Consider the following 21,094-nt stretch of genomic DNA (forward strand, 5'->3'; position numbering starts at 1 on the left):
TGGTAGCTAAAAAAGAGACATTTAACTCTATTCCTTTCCAAAACCCCACTGAAATGACCAAAGAAAGAAAGAAAAATAAAGTAGGTGCAAAAACAGCAGACTGGAGATGTCAACCTTCAGAAGAAGTGAACAGACAAGACCTGCGAAAGCTGACATATAACACAGAGGAGGAATCTTAATGCTAAGACTGCCTAATAATATTCATAGAAAGTTTACAATTCCAGGGTGCCTGGGTGGCTCAGCTGGTTAAGCGACTGCCTTCAGCTCAGGTCATGATCCTGGAGTCCCAGGATCGAGTCCCGCATCAGGCTCCCTACTCAGCAGGGAGTCTGCTTCTCCCTCGGACCCTCCCCCCTCTCATGTGCTCTCTCTCTCTCTCATTCTCTCTCTCAAAAAAAATTTAAAAAAAAATTAAAAAAAAAAGAAAGTTTACAATTCCACTGGAAACTTGAGAAGAATTAATGAAAGAGGGGAGCCTGGGTGGCTCAGTCATTAAGCGTCTGCCTTCGGCTCAGGTCATGATCCCAGGGTCCTGGGATCGAGCCCCACATTGGGCTCCCTGCTCAGTGGGAGGCCTGCTTCTCCCTCTCCCACTCCCCCTGCTTGTGTTCCCTCTCTCGCTGTGTCTCTCTCTGTCAAATAAATAAATAAAATCTTAAAAAAAAAAAAAAGAATTAACCAAAGATATGTGGATAACTAAGAAAATTCTTTAAAAATCAAGTATGAATAATTTTTTTTAGAGATTTTATTTATTTATTTAACAGAGAAAGTGAGAGAGCACAAGCAGGGGGAGCAGCAGAAGGAAGGGAGAAGCAGGCTCCCCACTGAGCAGGGAGCCTGATGCGGGGCTCAATCCCAGGACTCTGGGATCATGACCTGAGCCAAAGGCAGACGCTTAACCATCTGAGCCACCCAGGTGCCCCAAGTATCAATAATTTTTAATTTTGAGGGAAGGGGTTTGGGGACGTACGTGAAAGAAAACATAATAATATAGTGCTCTCGTAGCTCAGCTGTGTTTCACAACCATAACACTATAAATGTAGAAAAATAGTTTAAACAAAAAGTATAACATAAGTATATTGGGAGAATGTGGGGAGTGACTGGGATGGTGTATACCAGAAAAATAAAAAAACAATCTTTATAACACTTAGGAAAAAGGAGCTATCCAGAAGACATGGTTTTTTGTGGTTTTTTTTAAAGATTTTATTTATTTGACAGAGAGAGAGACAGCCAGAGAGAGAATACAAGCAGGGAGAGCAGGGGAGGAAGAAGCAGGTTTCCCGCAGAGCAGGGAGCCTGATGCGGGGCTCGATCCCAGGAACCCGGGATCATGACCTGAGCCGAAGACAGACGCTTAACCGACTGAGCCACCCAGGCACCCCTCCAGATTGGTTTTAGCAATCCTGGAAACTTCACCATTAAATTCTCCTGATAAACTAGCCTAGATGCATAATCCTGAAGAATCCTATCTGCAACCCTTCTAAAATTGCTATATTAATGTGATGCATGCAGACTATGTGTCAGTGAATGTGGCTGAAGTGCTTGACTCCTACCATTTTTTGATGGATTATGCTGACAAAAAAATATTCTTCCTCAAGATCTGTTAAAGCTGCTTAACCTCAACAACCTCTGTTGAGTTAGAACTAACAGGGTGTAATTCCAAAAGAAATTTAAACTATGATACTACTAAGAACAAGAATTTTATACTTACTTGTAGTTTTTTCAAGAAAATTAAAATGGCTTATTTCTGGAATCATAATTTTAAATCAAATCCCTCCACAACATACTATGGAAGCAAAACAAAGGATACAATCTGTTACACACCTGTGAAGTGGGGCCATTAAACATCCCTTACAGAGGGGGAAAGTATTTTGTCAGATCTACAACTTACTTTGAATGGTGCAAGCACAGACACACATTCACACACTCACACACACAATGTACACACACATCTCCAAAGATATAAAATATATGGGACAAAATATTAACAAGTGGTAAATCTAGGTAATAGTATATTATGGATAATCACCATCCTATTCTTTTTACTTTTTAGTAAAAATATGAAAGTCTTCATACAAGGATGGGAAAAATTAAAACAAAAGTTTAAACAATATTTGTATTATGTATATAAATGCTCACTATGTATCAACCATTGTATTATGTGATTATATACATGATCTGAATTATATCTCCACAACAAATCTGTAAAGTAGATATTATTACTCTTATCTTAAAAAGGGGGGCGGGTGGGACTTGGAAAAGCAATATGACTCCAGAACTCTTACTTTTATTTTTTTTAATTTTTTAATTTTTTTTAAATTTTATTTATTTATTCATAAGAGACAGAGACACGGGAAGCCTGCTTCTCCCTCTCCCACTCCCCCATTTGTGTTCCCTCTCTCGCTGTGTCTCTCTCTGTTAAATAAATAAATAAAATCTTTAAAAAAAAAAACAAAACCCTCAGTATATTGGTGAGAGTCCTGTCTCTTCATTCGTCCTTTCCCATTCTCTCACAGTGGGAAATAAGGGCTCTAAGACCTTGTGGGACACAATATGAAACCAAGAGCTTTAGAAAACATGCATCTGTAAACCGTTAATGATCACAACTGACAAACATAGAACTGGTTGGTAAAAGCTGAAGTTACAAATTCCAATTTAAGTTCATTAGTGATAGATAAGTAATTCAGGTAAGGAAAGAACAACATGCAGAGATGTTGTCATGTACATCCTACTTTAGTCACAGAAATAAGTATCTTATTTTAGAAGCCAGGGAGGAGGGTGTCAAAGGACAAGTTGCTACCCTTGGCCAATTTACTTTTGTCAAAAACATCCTTCTCTGTTAATGTACTTTTGCGTATTTCATCAGATACCAAAGATGAAAAATAGCAAAAAAAAAAAAAATGAATTCTTTATGCCTCCATTTTCTTATTTGCAAGTAAAAAGATTCTCTAACAATATCCTATTTCACAAGAATATGAAAATTATTAAAATTGTATGCGAGACTGTCTAGTCTAAAGGATCTCCCATTAACCTAGGTACATACCTATTAGGAATGGGAAAGAAATATCATCTACTTATTCTTGCAACTAAGAAGAAAAACAAGCCATTATTTGTAGACTGTATTAAATGTAGACAACATTTTCTTAATTCTGGAGGAATAGAATCATTTACAACTTAATGTTTACATGATTCTTTCCAGGCCTGATTCAGAATAATCAAAATTAAAAAAAAAAAAGGCCTCAAAATAGCCCCCATGTTTCTCAATTAATGGAAAACAACTTGCACATTTATTTCCATTCCATTGTATCCTCCAACCTTTTATTCACAATCATCCTTCATCAATCTTCCTTTCTCAAATCTTCAAAATTCCCTTATCTATAGAGGCAATACACACAGGTTAAGACTCCACAGAAATAATCTTTCCATTGAGAAACAGGCAAAGGCCACAAAGAAGCAACTCTTTAAAGATACATAAATCAATGTATAAAGACATTTAACTTTACCCGTGAACCTATACACATTTAATAAGACATCATTTTACCCTATCAGACTAGCAGAGATCAAAAGATTCTCAATAATGTTCAAGGTTTTTGAAGGGGTAGGGAAAGAACCACCCATGCACACACATGCAGACACAGGCAGAAAGTAAAGAGAAACCATCTTTCTAGGGGGCAAATTTCCAATATGTAACAAAATCACAAATATGTATATCCTTTGACTCAGAGTGTACACTTCCCAGATTTATCCTAATAAAATAATCAGCCAAGTTTGTACTACAAGGATGTACTACCGGCATCTATTAGGATGCTCAGTACAGTATCATTTATAATATGAAAAAAACAGAAACAATTTATATGTATATATAATTTGGCTAAATTACAGAATAACTACAGACATTAAAAATGAATGATCTAGAGGTGCCTGAGTGGCTCAGTTTGTTAAGCATCCGACTCTTGCTTTTGGCTCAGGTCATCTCAGGGTCATGAGATGGAGCTGATATAGGGCTTCGTGCTGGGCGTGGAGTTTTGTTTTTTTTTTTTAATTTTATTTATTTTTGACAGAGAGAGAGAGAGCACAAGCAGAGGAAGCAGCAGGGAGAGGCAGGGGGAGAAGCAGACTCCCTGCGGGGCTCGATCCCAGGACCCTGAGATCATGACCTGAGCCGAAGGCAGACGCTTAACTGTCTTGAGCCACCCAGGCACCCCATGGGCATGGAGTTTTCTTAAGATTCTTTCTCTCCCTGCTCCCCTGCCATCTCTCGTGTGTGCATGCATGCTCGCTCTCAAAAAAAAGAATGCTATTTTTTTTTTTTTTTAAGATTTTTATTTATTTATTTGACAGAGAGAGAGACAGACACAGAGAGAGCACAAGCAGGGGGAGCAGTAGAGGGAGAGGGAGAAACAGGCTCTCCACTGAGCAGGGAGCTAGATGTAGGTAGGGCTCGATCCCAGTACCCTGGAATCATGACCTGAGCCAAAAGGTAGACGCTTAACCTACTGAGCCACCCAGGTGCCCCAAGAATGATCTATATTTAAATTGAAAAAAGAAATCCGTGCTATATTAAGTGATAAAAATACATTTATAGTACAATTTGATTACATTTCTAAAATATGTCCTGATATACATTATAGAAAATTAAATTAATTTAATAAAATTAGTGGTTATCTTCAGAAAAACATTTTTTTTAAAGATTTTATTTTTAAGGAATCTCTACACCCAACGTGGGGCTCCAACTCACAACTCCGAGATCAAGAGTTGCATGCTTCACCAACTGAGCCAGTCAGATGTCCCTGGAGAAAGTTCTAAAGTAAAATTTGAAAAACCTCTTCTGACTTTCCAACCTCTCTACTCTTCAAGCTCTTCCTCTTCCAGCATCCCTTAAATGTACCTTTCTCCCACTCATACCAACGCCATAAAGTAGTGACTGTGTGTCTATTAACACCTACATGGTGATGATCTCCTAATCCCTATCAAGCCTAAACTTTTCTTAGTCTCATATTCACATTTTTGCATATGTGCTGCACACTCCTCAAAGTCAATATATTAACAAACTCTATTTCCTATTTCCATTAAAAGTTTCTTCATTCACTTGGTCTCTCCAAGCTGGCAAACTCCGTCATCTTTGAAAGCTACCCCTCAAACATCTGGTGGTCAAATCCTGCCTACAATCTACTTCTGAAATTTCTCCCTCATTCATCCCTTCCTTTCATCTCACTGCCATTTTCAGAGCTAAGAGCTAAGGCAGGTCTGGCCATTTCTGACTTGGACTATAAAGCCAAACAAACATTTCTTAAGTACCCATTAACATTTCTTAAATACACATTATATGCCATACACAGTAAAAGGAGCTGAGAATATAAAGATTAATGAAGCAAAGTACAACCATCAGGCTAATTTTGAGGCAGAGAGATGGGGGAAGATAATACAATGTGACAAGTTTTATAATTAGAGCAAAATCCACAAGATGTCAATCTCTTTTTTATCTGATCTAATCTTACAACTACCTGAATAATCCTTCTATCTAGAATAGAAACCAGATCATGTCACTCTTCTGTTGTAAAACCCTTGATGATTCTATCCACTGCCTACAGGATAAAGTCCAAATGCTTTAATACCATCCAAACACTTCACAATCTGGCCCCAACCTACCTAATAGAGTCATCTATGACTTTTTTTACTTCACATCCATTAACCCAGTCATGTTGCTGGGTTAACTAGTTGCTACTCTGATAATGTTTTGTGCTCCTACTGCTGGAGAGCCCTTCTTCCTTGTGCCCACCAGTGGAAGTCTTGTCCTATTCTCAAATAATACTTCCTTTCTGAAACCTCTATTAACTGCTGCCAAAGCAGTTTTTAATATGATCTATTATAACACTTATCACTCCATGTTATAATTTGTTTTTTTCTTTCTACCAGTAGACTGTGAGACAAATTCTTAAGGACGGAAACTACATTTTGTTATTCTTTCTATCTTTCCCAAAGTCTAGTAAAATAGTAATTATTCAAGAAATGTTTGTTAAGGGACGCCTGCGTGGCTCAGTTGTTAAGCGTCTGCCTTCGGCTCAGGTCATGATCCCAGCGTCCTGGGATCGAGCCCCACATCGGGCTCCCTGCTCCACGGGGAGCCTGCTTCTCCCTCTACCACTCCTCCTGCTTGTGTTCCTTCTCTGGCTTTGTCTCTCTCTGTCAAATAAATAAATAAAATCTTAAAAAGAAAGAAAGAAATGTTTGTTAAGGGGCGCCTGGGTGGCTCAGTCGTTAAGCGTCTGCCTTCGGCTCAAGTCATGATCCCAGGGTCCTGGGATCAAGCGCCACATCGAGCTCCCTGCTCAGCGGGGAGCCTGCTTCTCCCTCTCCCCTCTGCTCCTGCTCTCTCTCTCACTCTCTCTCAAATAAATAATAAATAAAATCTTAAAAAAAGTTTGTTAAATGAATGATGGGGTAGAAACAGATTTGCAGAGAACCAAAATTTACTAACATTGCATTATTTTCTTTGTTTCTCTATCTAGAAACCAGAGGTCTACCTAAATCCAGTGGTACTAAGGCCACTACCTACCACCAGGAGCCTGAAGGAGGCTATGTTTTTTTCTCTCTCTTTCTATTCATCTGGCTATCTATCCATCCCACCGATTAACAACAGTAAATAACACAGATAGAATCCCCACCCTCCAAGGGGGTTATATTCAAGTAAGGAGAGACAATTAACAGGTAAACAAACATGCAAAAAATCATTTCAGATAGTGATCAATGTGGTGACTAAAATAGTGTTTGATGGGATAGAATTTAGCTAGGGGAGAAATGTGCCATTTTAAATGGAGGTAGGGGAGAAATCACTGAAGGTTTCTCTGAGAAGGTAACAAAAGGTAAAGCCTGAAGGATGAGAAGCAACTACCTAAGCAAAATTTGGGGGAAGAATTCTGCAGCAGAAGGAACTTTAAATGCCAAAGCTCTGAAGCAGAAATGCATCTGGCTGTTTGAGGGGCAGAGAGACAGTGTGGCTAGAGAAAGAAACGAATGTGGAGAAGAAAGCATGGCTTTGTAGGTGGTAGCCTTGGTGAAGGCCCATCTGCACCTGCCTTGAGTTCGGAATCTCTAGTTTTTATCTTCTGTTGTCTGCACAATCTCCTACTTACTAATAGCACAGGCAAAGAGCAGTGGAATGGAGTATATAGCATACCCTATTGTTAGGAAGATGTCAAATGATTCTGGAAGTACCTTTTCTGGTTTTTGTTGATAAAAAGTATTCCTAGATACAATGTCATGACAATATGGTCCCAGGGATAATAAAAACCTGGTAAGTACACAAGACTAAAACCACTTCAAAAGAAAGGTCTTTCTACTGACTACAAGGCAAGCCAAAATGAGAACTCCCAAAATTATCCTAAATTCATATAAGGAAATAAAACACAACACTCTACTACTCTGAAATACAGATGGGCTATATATTTATCCTTTTAACTCAGTAAGTTTTTCTATTCCTATGTAAACTTAAAGATCATCTAATACAAATCTAGACTTAAGTAATTAAACAAGACAGATTTCTAGTTTTCACTGACTAAAGTTGTTCTTTACCTTTAGAGAAATCAAACAATTTTATGATGTTCTGAGAAAGCAAGAATTTATATGCATCAAACTGCCTCTCAGTAGTAATTCTGTGGATGATTATGTCATAATCTATTTAATTCAAGTTACTACTGTGATGTTAGAGCAAAGTCAATCCATTACATAAATGAATATTCACGAAACTAGCTGCTAAAACAACTCAGTAGTTGCTAGGAACTCAAGCAGTGTGAAATTACACATCTTACTCCTCTTCTCAGTAGCATCTGCTATATTTGCTAACTCGAACATCACTAAATATAAAGAGCCTTCCATTACACTAGTCAGGTCTTAAAATTCCAGGCTACTGGCCTTCTACCAGTAAAAATAAATTCATACTCAGCATCCTTAAATTCAACTGTGCACTCAGTGATCTCTTCCCTAGTGTAGTGATGCTTCCCTGATTCTCTCTATGAGGGACCAGAGACAACATTTTTTCCTTCTTCTTTTGAAGATCAGAAATAGCAGAGGTGACAAGCAATAATCATCTTACCCTCCCACACTCCTGTTCCCCCAAGGGCCAGAGTCTCTTACAATAGGTCTTCATAATAATCCATACCCATAACAGCTATGGAGAAAAAGCAAACACTTTAGCCTAAAAGGGAACCTCTTCACATTCTCCAAGCTGATGTCCAACTTCATATAAGATCTTTCATTTTCTCTTCCCAATTCATCTAGGGAGGGCCACTGAAAAATTTATAAATACCTACTGTATCTACTTCCCAATTTCACATCTTCAAACTGGTTGGTTTTGTCATTTTTCATCATACTCATAAATTCATACTTGAAATTAAAAAATCCATTTCCTTGGTTGGGAAATAAAATTGCATAATTTCTCCCTGGAGTTCTAAATCAATCCTGATGTTGGTTATTTCCAGGAAGAAATGCAAACATAGTATCAGTTGGAAAACCTCTCTGAACAGGATGTATATCCTTATAGACTAACTCTGGGTATTACTCAGTAAGGATTTACCCCTTATAAGGGGTAGAGTCTGAATTAAAGCAAGGCCTTACTCCCTCCTTACAGTGTGGTTCAAGAACCAACAATATCTAGGTCACTTGAAGTTTGTTAAAAAGAATTTAAGGCTCTACCTCTCAGACCAACGAAATCAGAATTTTCATTTTATTGCTATCTATATGCAGCTCTCCCTACATCATAAAATCTCAGAATTGGTGGTAAAATTAAAAGCCTATCATACACAAACAGAGATGAACCTTGGATACAATTATAATTGGTAGTGACTACAGTCCCCTTCACAAATTCTTTAGTTCTTAAAATAACAAGTCCTCCTTAAGATAATGACTCATGAAATTATAATTGCTTGTTCTAAAACACACCAAAGCTAATTACAGCTGTTGTTGTTGTTGTTGGAAGCCACTGATATAACCAAAGTCCTTACCTAATCTGAGCTCTCCGAAGTTCCCACACCCTATCTTCTTGCCAACCCTGAAGTTGGGTCCCACCATAAGAACCCCAGAGGATGTTGAGGAGCCAGACGGTCGGGGACAGTGGGTACTCCTTTGTGCCATGGGTTTAGTTGTCCGTTGTCTTTCATCCTTCTCCCTACTAGGATGGTCCATGATCCTACACGACAGAGTCTCTGCACGAGTAGCCTCAGTCCGTATATCTCTCTCGATACAAAACTACATCCAAATAAACCGTAGTCAGAGAAAATTAAGGAGATCTTTTGGCACCATAGTTATGTTTCTAATGTATCTCCAGGAGATGAAAAATCATTGATTTGTTCTTGTAGGACATGTAGTCTGTGGATCTCAAGCATAGGAGGATATTTTGTAACCTAGGTAAAAATCAAGAAAACATACAGTTAAAAATCAAATTTTAAAACAAATTCAGAAAGTTACCACTAATTAGAATGGATCCTATCCAAAAATGAACAAAGTGGATAGCTTCCTGAAATGGGTTTTGGTTTTATATTCTCCAACAGTTTAGCCATCTGGACTAGTTATTCATCTGGTAACATAAGCTCAGTAGGCTGCAGACCATAGCAGCTAAGGGAACACGCAAGCCTTTAACATAAAATGCTATCTTTGGGGTGCCTAGGGGGCTCAGTCGGTTAAGCATCCAACTCTTGATCTCAGGGTCATGAGTTCAAATCCTCTGTTGGCCTCCACACTGGGAGTGGAACCTTCTTACGTACGTACATACATACATACATATATACATACATAAATAAATGCTATCTTCTAGTACTGGACATATGACCCGCAAGAAAGCCATCTGCTCCCTTTCTCATCACTGGCCAACAGAAAGATACAGTGGGGTTAGGTCTAGTTAAATAAATTGAGGACATTTAAAAGCTCTTCCTTCAACTTTGTATAGAACCTATCATAAATGAAGTTACTTACTGTCCGCCCCCCATCCCCACCATACATCGAGCACTGACAGCAACCACACAATCCAAAACAAGTTACTGGTGACACAGACGTCTATAAAAGACTTCCCAAAACCCTAGTAGTACTAAGCAGTCCTAGACTAAAGCTTTGTAATTGTATCTAACATCCTCCAATTACCTTTGTTGTTCACTAAAAGTCCTTCAGACAGTATTAGTAAGAGAAGGGAAATAAAACAACATGTTTTAGATAGTTCTGTCTTAACTGGTGCAGGTATGTGTCTATGTATGAGAAACTGTCAGGCTATACTTTATTCCCTTACCTTATAAATTTCTTTGAAGACAGGAAAAAGATGGATCTTAGCCTATCCAGACAATTTTGAGCTACTCAACTAACTCCCAAATTTTCATAAATTATCACTAGTGTAATAGTTTCATTTATAAGATTTGGAAAACTGTAATACCTTATCTACTGCTCTTCATATTTTTCATATGTGTTCACTCTAACAGATGGAGGTTATTTTCATGCTTGTCATTAACTTTCTCCATTACGCTTAAACTCATGAAACATTAGGTGGAGTAATCATGTACAGCCCACATTATCCATGTATACTTGCATGTATGTATAGAAAAACATACAGCACTTCCCAGGTTAGAACCCTGCAGAAAGTCAAAAATCGTGTTCAGCTGGGAAAAGGATGTTTTTAACACTTGTAGCTTGTAGCCCAGAAGAATGACATTAACTCCCACAAACATGGAAAAAACTTACATTTAAGATACCAATTTTCTAATCTATGCATGCAACATGAGCATGGTCTAATCTGTAATTATGAAAGATTAATAATATTTAATACTACTTTTATATGGCACCTCTCATTTAAGAAATCAAACCAATTGAACAATTAAAATTTTCAAAATCCTATTTATCACCACCCATTGCTCAAAACTATTTTCTACTTCCCCACTGCAAACTTTTTAGCTTGTCATTTGAGTTCCTTCAATATTAAACTCCCTATTTAAATTCTTGTAGTAAAAAGTTACTACATGGGGTGCCTGGGTGGCTCAGTTGTTAAGCATCTGCCTTCGGCTCAGGTCATGATCCCAGGGTGCTGGGATCAAGCCCCGCATCGGGCTCCCTGCTTAGCGGGAAGCCTGCTTCTCCCTCTCCTGCTCCCTCGTTTGTGTTCCTTCTCTCGCTTTGTCTCTCTCCGTCAAATAAATAAAATCTTAAAAAAAAAAAGTTACTACAGTGCTCGCTTCGACAGCACATCTACTAAAAAAAAAAAAGTTACTACATAAACACAAGGAGCATCCATTGTTAGCCCTTATACCTAGAATGGCCTCTTCTGTCTTAAAAGCCTGACTCACATCCTATGTCCCTTGTGAAACCTTTTATAACCAACTCATTATTAATACTTGGAGCACCACTGTGTATACTATGTATATATTTGCCACTTAACATGTACCAGATTATATTGATATCTACTCTAATACTCAATTTGATTATAAGCCTTTGAAGTTAGGGATCTTGTCATATCTCCTTTAGTTTCTTGCATATAAATGGTACTTAATAAATACTGAGTAACAATTATGATGGTCTTGCTTAACAGAAAACAGATCCTCAATGACATAACCAAATATTTACACAAAATAGTACAAGAGAATCCTGATTAACCCTAAAAACTCAGAATTCATCTAGAAAGAAGCTACTATTATTTCAATTCATTAGTGTTAGGACAGGATAGTTAGGATTTCTATTTCACAAGGATATTAAATGATTTATTTTCAGTTAGTAGCAGATAACATGAGAAAGTTAGCTCAAGAACCAGGTCAAATGGGGGCACCGGTTAAGCGTCTGCCTTCAGCTCAGGTCATGATCCTGAGGTTCTGGGATTGAGTCCATATATATATGGGCTCCCTGCTCCACGGGGAGTCGGCTTCTCCCTCTGCCTCTGCCTTTCTCCCTCTCTATCTCTCTCAGTCTCTCATGAATAAATAAGTAAAATCTTAAAAAAAAAAAAAAAGAACCAGGTCAAATAGAACATCCAAGGTAAACACTGTTATACTTTATTTTTAAAAAATGACTTCCAAAGATAGCAGTAAAATACAAACTATAAGATTTGTCCATTTTTTCTTTTTTACAATAAAAAAAGGGGAGCAGAGGGGCACCTGGGTGGCTCAGCTGTTAAGCGTCTGCCTTCAGCTCAGGTCATGATCCCAGGGTCCTGGGATCAAGCCCTGCATCAGACTCCCTGCTCAGGGAGGAGCCTGCTTCTCCCTCTCCCACTCCCCCTCCTTGTGTTCCCTCTCTCTCTGTCTCTCTCTGTCAAATAAATAAATAAAATCTTTAAAAAGGGGGGGGAGGGAAATTCCACTTTTTTGTACCATAGACAAAAATAAACTCAAAACAGATTAAAGATCTAAATGTAAGACATGAAACCAGAGAACTCCTAAGAACAAACAAACAAACAAATACACACACAGACACATACACAGGCAGTAAACTTGGATATCAGCCTTCAGCACTTTTTCTGGATATGTCTCCTTAGGCGAAGGAAACAAAAGCAAAAATAAACTATTGGGACTAAACTAAAAAGCTTTTGCACAGCAAAGGAAACCATCAACAAAACAAAAAGGCAGTCTACTGAAGGAGAGAAGATATTTACAAATGATAGATCCAGTAAGGATTAATACCCAATATATGAATAACTCACACAAATCAAGGCCAAAAAAAACCCAAATAACCTGATTTAAAAATGGGCAGAAAACCTGAATAGACATTTTTCCAAAGAAGACAAGCAGACATATGAAAAGAGGCTCAATATCAATAATCAGGGAAATGCAAATCAAAACCACAATGAGATATCACCTCACACCAGTCAGAATACCTAGTATCAAAAAGAAAAGATTATGGGGCACTTCACTGGCTCAGTAAGTAGAGCATGCACTCTTGATCTCAGGGTTGTGAGTTCGAGCCCCACATTCAGTGTAGAGATTACTTAAAAATAAAATTTTGGGGCACCTAGGTGGCTCAGTCGGTTAAGTGTCTGCCTTTGGCTCAGGTCATGAGTATGGGGTCCCGGGATCAAGCCTGGGTCAGGCTCCCTGCTCAGCAGGGAGTCTGCTTCTTCCTCTCCCTCTGCCCCTCCCCCCACTTGTGTGCTCTCTCTCCCTATCTCAAATAAATAAAATCTTAAAAAATAAAATAAAATAAAATCTTTTAAAAAAAGACAAGAAATAACAAGCATCGGCAAGAATGTGGAGAAAAAGAAACCCCCATATACTGTTGGTGGGAATGTAAATGGGTGTAGCAACTCTGGAAAACAGTATGGAGATTCCTGAAAAAATTAAAAATAGAAATACCATATGACCCAGTAATTCCACTTCTGGGTATTTACCTGAAGAAAACAAAAACACTAATTCGAAAAGATATATACACCCCTGTGTCTACTGTAGCATTATTTACAATAGCCAAGATGTGGAAGCAACCTAAGTTTCCATCGATAGGTGAATAGATAAAGATGGGGGTGTGTGTGTGTAATGAAATATTAGTCATTAAAAAGAATGGAATGTTGCCAGTTTGTGACAACATGTGTGGACCTATAAGCTATTATACTAAGTGAAATAAGACAGAGAAAAACAAATACCGTATTATTTCATTTATATGTGGAATCTAAGAAACAAAACAAATGAACAAAAAAAACAGATTCATAAATACAGAGAACAAACTGGTGGTTGCCACAGGGGAGGCAGATTCAGGGGATGAGCAAAATAGGTGAAGGAGATTAAGAGGTACAACCTTCCAGTTATAAAATGAGTAGGTCACAAGGTTGGAAAGTACAACATAAGGAATGTAGTCAATAACACTGTAGTAACTTTATGTGGTGACAGATGGTAACCACACTTATGGTGGTGAGCATTTCATAATGCATGTAATTGCTGAATAACTATGCTGTACACCTGAAACTAATATTGTATATCAACTATATGTTAATAAAAAAGGAGGGAGGGAGAGAAATTATATAAATGCAATAAGATGTTTCTTTTTCTGGTAAATAAGCCATTTGGCAATTACTTGTAACTTATTAAACATGTAAATGCTATGATAAATTTTTAGAATCATACCAGCAAGTTCCCTAAGAAACTTAATTCTAGGGGCACCTGGGTGGCTCAGTTGGCTAAGCGTCTGTCTTCGGCTCAGGTCATGACCCTAGGGTCCTGGGGTTGAGCCACACATTGGGGTCACTGCTCAGCAGGGGGCCTACTTCTCCCTCTCCCTCTCCCTCTGCCTGATACTCCCCTGCTTGTGCTTTCTCTCTGTCAAATAAATAAAATTTTAAAAAAAGAAAGACCCTTAATTCTAATAGTTTCTATGAATTTAAGCATGCCTGAATTAAGAGGAAAGATATTTTTTCAAGTATAACACTCCACACATTCTTTGTAATCCAAAGTTATAATTCATTTCAGGAACTGGTTTACCGCCTCCCAGAAGGCATCATTCCATTAATAAAGCGACACTTACTGAATAAAAACAGATGTATACACATGGCTTTCCTGACTGGGAAATTATAAGAATTCTCCATCAGGTTAAAGAATTGTTGCTAATAGTAAAATTAAAAACTCCAATTCATCAAATTGTAGGTAGGGAACTTATGCCAAATCTGCTGGTTTATGATAGAGTTGAAGAATATGGCTATCTTCAACAGTGGTCAGTGAAAAATTTTCCTAGAAGATATCTAGAAGACATCTTAGAGCATTCTACCACATTGAAATGGGAGAAACTTATGTTTCTAGTAACTATCACCCTGAGCCAACATTCAAAAGAAACAGGCCAAAATGGGGCTCAAAGTCACTCTCTCATAAGGCAACAACGAATGCTTTGTGGAAGAGATAGGTATGGTCCTCTAACATGAATGAAATGAGTAAAGTGGTTTTATTGCTTTATGTAGGAGTATTTTGAGAAGCTGTATGAAGTCTAAAAAAAATTAAGTCATATTATAAAACCACCAAAGAAAATGTTTAAAGAATTACAGCTGTGAATCTGTTAAGAGAAAATAAATCATTGAATTAGTTTATTTCAGATTCTCATATATTGGCACCATCAAAATGAGGCATGTAAATATTTAAATTTTAAAGTCAAAACACACACAGCCTTTGTTGATAGTCAAGACAAGAGACAGTCAGCCTTCTAAATCTCTCTCTTCTGATATAACTTATGAGGAAATTGCTTAAAGGTGTAGGACTGCTAGATCATATGGTAAGTGTACATTTAACTTTAAAGAGTCTCTGAAGTGACTACACTCTTCTGCTGTTCCTTCATCTACCACATACTGGCTTTGGTGTGAAGGCTTACAGCCTCTCGGTCACAAGTTTCAGCTTCAGATATCATTTCTCACACCAGTATCCAAAACAGAAATGAAAGGGCAATAGCAAAAAACTTTCTCGTCATGTATCTGTTTTTTGGTAAAGATGAAAATTCTTCCCAGAGCCCACAGCAAAGTTCCCCTTGTGTTAAGTTGCCAACAGTGTACACAACAATCCCTGAAATCCCCATTGTAAGCTCCTCAAAGAATGAGATGAAGCCTGACCTGATGTTTAGAACATAGGATAAGTTGGGGCACCTGGGTGGCTCAGTCAGTTTAGTGTCTGCCCTCGGCTCAGGTCATGATCTCAGAATCCTGGGATCGAGCCCTGAGTCGGGCTCCCTGCTCAATCAGGCTCCCTGCTCATCAGGGAGTTGGCTTCTCCTTCTCCCTCTGCCCAACCCCCTCATGCTCACGCTCTTTCTCTCAAATAAATAAATAAAATATTTTTAAAAAAGATTTTATTTATTTATTTGACAGGAAAAGAGAGCGAGAGCAGGAACACAAGCAGGGGGAGTGGGAGAGGGAGAAGCAGGCTTCCTGCCGAGCAAGGAGCCCGATGTGGGGCTCGATCCCAGAACTCTGGGATCATGACCTGAGCCGAAGGCAGATGCCCAACAACTGAGCCACCCGGGTGCCACTAAACAAATAAAATCTTAAAAAAAAAAAAAAATAGAACATACAATGAGTTTCAAGAACAGTATCACACTGAAAGAAGGTCACTGAGTAAATATTCAGTAAAAATGGTATCTGCATGTGTGTATGTGCTTGTATGTGTGTGTGCTAAAAGACTATCAAAAATTACAGAATAAAAAAATTAAAGAACAAATTAAGGACAAATAAAAGTCTTATAACTCATTTTAGCTTAAAAGAAAAAAGGACACTGTAAGAACATCACTTTAATTAATCTAACAAATGACCAAAATTTATTTTAGCCACAATAAATTACAGGAGTGCTATTATTAAAGGGAAGACCAATGTTTACAGGTCCTGATACTGCTTCTGTTTTCCACAAATTCCAATTATTAATGTCTCCCAAATGTTTCCCACTCTTACCACCCTACCCCTCACTGCTCAGTCTATTCTCATCTAATGATTACTTTTTCAGTTTTATTTAAGATCACACTCTTAGCAATTTCAAATACAAAATATAGTATTAACTACAGTCACCATGCAGTATATTACATCCCCAGAACTTAATTATCTTATAACTGCAAGTTTGTACAGGAGTCTCCCCGTGTCTCCCTTAACCAGTTTCTGTTACCTATGGTAAACTTCCATCCAGAAGCAGATAATCTTCCTTCTGCCATATCATCAGAAAGTCAAGAGAAGCCTAGGGCTACATCACAATGCCTGTGTCACTCCACTTCATCTCATCATATAAGCACTTTATCATCTGACACCATCACAAGAATAAGAAGGCGAGGGGCGCCTGGGTGGGTTCAGCTTGGGTCATGATCCCCGGGACCAGGATCAAGCCCCGCATCAGGCTCCCTGCTCAGCGGGGAGCCTGCTTCTCTCTCTCCCTCTACAGCTCCCCTGCTTGTGCTCTCTCGCGCGCTCTCTCTCTCAAATAAATAAATAAAATCTTAAAAAAAAAAAAAAAAAAGAGGGACGCCTGGGTGGCTCAGTCGTTAAGTGTCTGCCTTCGGCTCAGGTCATGATCCCGAGGTCCTGGGATCGAGCCCCACATCGGGCTCCCTGCTCGGCGGGAAGCCTGCTTCTCCCTCTCCCACTCCCCCTGCTTGTGTTTCTGCTTTCGCTGTGTCTCCCTCTCTCTCTGTCAAATAAATAAATAAAATCCTTAAAAAAAAAAAAAGAAAAAGAAAAAGGGACTACAGTACAGTAAGATCATCTATTACAGTATATTGTTCTAACTGTTCTACTTGTCAGTTATTGTTGCTAATCTCTTACTGTGCCTAACTGATAAATTAAACGTTATCACAGGTATGTAATATAGGAAAAAACATAATATATATAGGGTACAGTACTATCCATGATTTTAGGCATCCACTGGGGGTCTTGGAACTTATCTATCGCAGATAAGGTGGGGGACTACTGTACCTTTTAACCACCTTCACAACCCCCCTATACCCACTATTACCCCTGCCTCCTGCCTCAGGCAACACCAATCTGTTGCTCTGAGTTCAGGTTTTTTATATTTCATATATATGAGATCATACAGTATTTTGTCTTTCTCTTATTTCACTTAGCATAATGCCCTCAGGCTCACGTCACAAATGGCAGGATTTCATTTATTTTTATAGCTGAATAATATCCGTTTGTGTGTGTGTGTGTTACACACATACAACATATCTTATTCATTTATCTGTTGATGGGCATTTAGGCTGTTTCCATGTCTTGGCTATTGCACATAATGCTGCTATGAACATGGGGATACAGCTATCTCTTATTTTTAATTTCCTGAGGAACATCCCTACTGTTTTCCACAGTGTCTGTACCAATTTACATTTCCACTAACAGTTGCACAAGGGTTCCCTTTTCTCTACATCCTCACCAACATTTGGTATTTATCATTTAGGTAACAGTCATTTTAACAGGTGTGAAGTGTTACTACATTGTGGTATTGATTTGCATTTCCCTGATGATTAATAATGTTGATAATCTTTCCTATCCATATTGGTCACCTGTATGTCTTCTTTGGGAAAATGTCTTTTCAGTTCCTCTGCCTATTTTTTTTTTTTAAAGATTTTATTTATTTATTTGACAGAGAGAGAAAGACAGAGAGAGAGGGAACACAAGCAGGGGGAGTGGGAGAGGGAGAAACAGGCTACCCACCGAGCAGGGAGCCCGATGAGGGGTTCCATCCCAGGACCCTGGGACCATGACCTGAGCCAAAGGCAGACGCTTAAGGACCGAGCCACCCAGATGCCCCTGTTTATATATTTTAGATATTAAGCACTTATCAAATATAGGATTTGCAAATATTTTCTCCCATTCAGTAGGTTGCCTTTTCATTTTATTAATGACTCTTTGCTATGCAGAAGCTTTTTAGTTTGGGGCACCTGAGTGGTTCAGTCAAATGAGCATCAGACTCTTGATTTCCGCACAGGTCACGGTCTCAGTGTTGTGAGATCGAGCCCCGCGCTGGGCTCTGCATGGAGTCTGCTTGGGATTCTCTCTCTCTGCATCTCTCTCCCTCCCTCCACCCCTTCCACAGCTCGTGTGCATGCTCTCTCTTGCTAAATAAATAAATCTTAAAAAAAAAAAAAAAAGCTTTTTAGTTTGATGTAATTCCACTTCATTTTTGCTTTTGTTGTCAAACTAAAAAAAATCATTGCCAAGACTAATATCAAGTTGTTTGTGCTCTTTGTTTTCTTCTAGGAGTTTTGTCATTTCAGGTCTTACATTCAAGTCTATAATCAATTTTGAGTTCATTTTTGTGATGAAAGACAGGGGACCAGTTTTCCCATCACCATTTATTGAAAAGACTATGCTTGGGGCGCCTGGGTGGCTCAGATGGTTAAGCGTCTGCCTTCAGCTCAGGTCATGATCCCAGGGTCTTGGGATCAAGCCCCACATCGGGCTCCTGACTCAGCAGGGAGCCTGCTTCTCCCTCTCCCTCTGCCCCTCCCCTCGCTCATGCTCTCTCTCTCTCTCTATCTCTGTGTCTCAAATGAATAGATAGAATCTTAAAAAAAAAAAAAAGTTAAACAAAAAAGACTATACTTTATTGTATATTCTTGGCTCCTTTGTTAGAAATTAATCGACCATTTATACATGGGTATATTTCAGGGATCTCTATTCTGTTCCCTTGATCTATGTGTTTTTATCCCAGTACCATACTGCTTTGATTACTGTAACTTTGTATTACAGTTTGAAATCCAGAAGTTTTCAGCCACCCACGCATCCCTCGATTTCTTTTTCTTGACTAATAGCTCCGGCTAGGACTTCCAATACTATGCTGATTTCTTCTTTGACCCACTGATTGTTCAGTGGCATGCTGTTTAATCTCCACGTATTTCTGAATTTTCCACTTTTTCTTGTAATTGATTTTTAGTTTCATGCCATTGTGGTCAGAAAAGATCCTTGAGGGTGGCTCAGTTGGTTAAGCATCTGCCTTCAGCTCAGATCATGATCACAGGGTTCCTGCATCCAGCCCCACGTCAGGCTCCCTGCTCAATGAGGAGTCTGCTTCTCCCTCTCTGTCTGCCTCTCCCCCTGGCTCATGCTCTCTCCCTCTCCCTCTCTGTCAAATAAATAGGGGCACCTGGGTGGCTCAGTTGTTTAAGCACCTGCCTTCAGCTCAGGTCATGATCTCAGGGTCCTGGGATCAAGCCCCACATTGGGCTCCCTGCTCCACGGAGAGCCTGCTTCTCCCTCTCTTGCTGTGTCTCTCTCTGTCAAATAAATAAATAAAATCTTTTTAAAAATAAATAAATAAAATCTTAAAAAAAAAAAGAAAGAAAGAAAAGATGCTTGATATGCTTTCAGTCTTCTTAAATTTATTAAGACTTGTTTTGTGACCTAACATATGATCTATCCTGGAGAATATTGTGTGTGGGTAAGAAAAATGGGTATTCTGCTGCTGTCAAGTAGAACATTGTGTAAATGTCTGTTGAGTCCATCTGGTCTAGCATATACTTTAAGTCCAATGTTTACTTACTGAATATCTATCTGGATGATCCACCCACTATTGAAAGTGGGGTACTGAAGGCCCCTACCATTATTGCGCTGCCATCTATTTTTCCCTTCAGGTCTATTAATGTTTACTTTATATAAGAGCTCCTATGTTGGGTGTATAAATATTTACAGAAGTTATATCATCTTGTTGGACTGACAACATTACCACTATGATGACCTTGTTCTTATTAGAGTATTTGTCTTAAAGTCTGTTTTGTCTGATATAAGTATAGCTACCACTGCTTTCTTCTGGTTTCCATTTGTATGGAATATCTTTTAACATCTCTTCACTTTCAGTCTGTGTGTGTCCTTAAAGCAGATGTGTCTCCTGTAGGCAGCATATAGTTGGGTCTTATCTTTTCATCTATTAAGTCATTTCATGTCTTTCGATTGGAGAAATTTAGTCCACTTATATTTAAAGTCATTATTGATATATATATGGACTTACTATTACCATTTTGTTAACTATTTTTCTGGCTGTTTTATAATTCCTTTGTTCTTTTCTTGTTCCCTTTGTCTCTTCCTTTATGACTTGATGATTTTCTTTAGTGTGTGCTTAGATTCCTTTCACTTTCTCTTTTGTGTATCTTAAAGCTTTCAGCTTTGTAGTGCAATGAGGCTTATATAAAATATGTTTCCAACAGTCTATTTTAAGTTGATAACAACTTAAAATGCACATTAAAGCTCTATATTTTTACACACACACTCATTTTATGTTTTTGATGCCACAATTTACATCTTTTTACCTTGTGTATCCATTAAGAAATTATTGTAGCTTGTTATTCTTACTACTTTTCTCTTTTAAACTTCATACTAGATTTATAAGTGATTTACCCACCACCATTACAACATTAGAGAATGCTGGATTTAACTATATATTTACCTTTACGAGATTTATACATTCATATGTTTTCCTGTTAATAATTACCATCCTTTAGTTTCAGCTTAAAAAAGTCCCTTTAACATTTCTTTTAAGGCTGGTCTAGTGGTGATAAACTCCTTCAATTTTTGCTTGTCTGGAAAATTCTTCATCACTCCTTCAATTCTAAAGGCTTTCTGACCTCAGTGACCAACTTTATGACCATTATTTTTAACACTTTATCAAGTAAATCATTTACCACTGTTTCTCGAGTTTCA

At 38.3% G+C, this 21,094-nt stretch overlaps 1 protein-coding gene across 9 annotated transcripts in view; it reads right to left on the reverse strand.

Moving 5' to 3' along the window:
* CSNK1G1 (casein kinase 1 gamma 1) overlaps window positions 1–21,094 on the reverse strand; it is a 174,257-nt gene that overhangs the window by 90,879 nt on the left and 62,284 nt on the right. For all 9 annotated transcript variants that reach the window (XM_028100401.2, XM_028100398.2, XM_028100397.2 and 6 more), the window contains one exon: window positions 9,000–9,398. In XM_028100401.2, the coding sequence (XP_027956202.1) occupies window positions 9,000–9,180 (181 nt within the window). In that variant the 5' untranslated portion in view covers window positions 9,181–9,398. The remainder of the gene's footprint in view (window positions 1–8,999; window positions 9,399–21,094) is intronic.

The sequence above is a fragment of the Eumetopias jubatus genome, unplaced genomic scaffold (genome assembly GCF_037043125.1).
Source record: "Eumetopias jubatus isolate StellerSeaLion01/CBP00866 unplaced genomic scaffold, mEumJub1_p1.0 scaffold_7, whole genome shotgun sequence".
In the NCBI taxonomy this organism is placed as follows: Eukaryota; Metazoa; Chordata; class Mammalia; order Carnivora; family Otariidae; genus Eumetopias; species Eumetopias jubatus.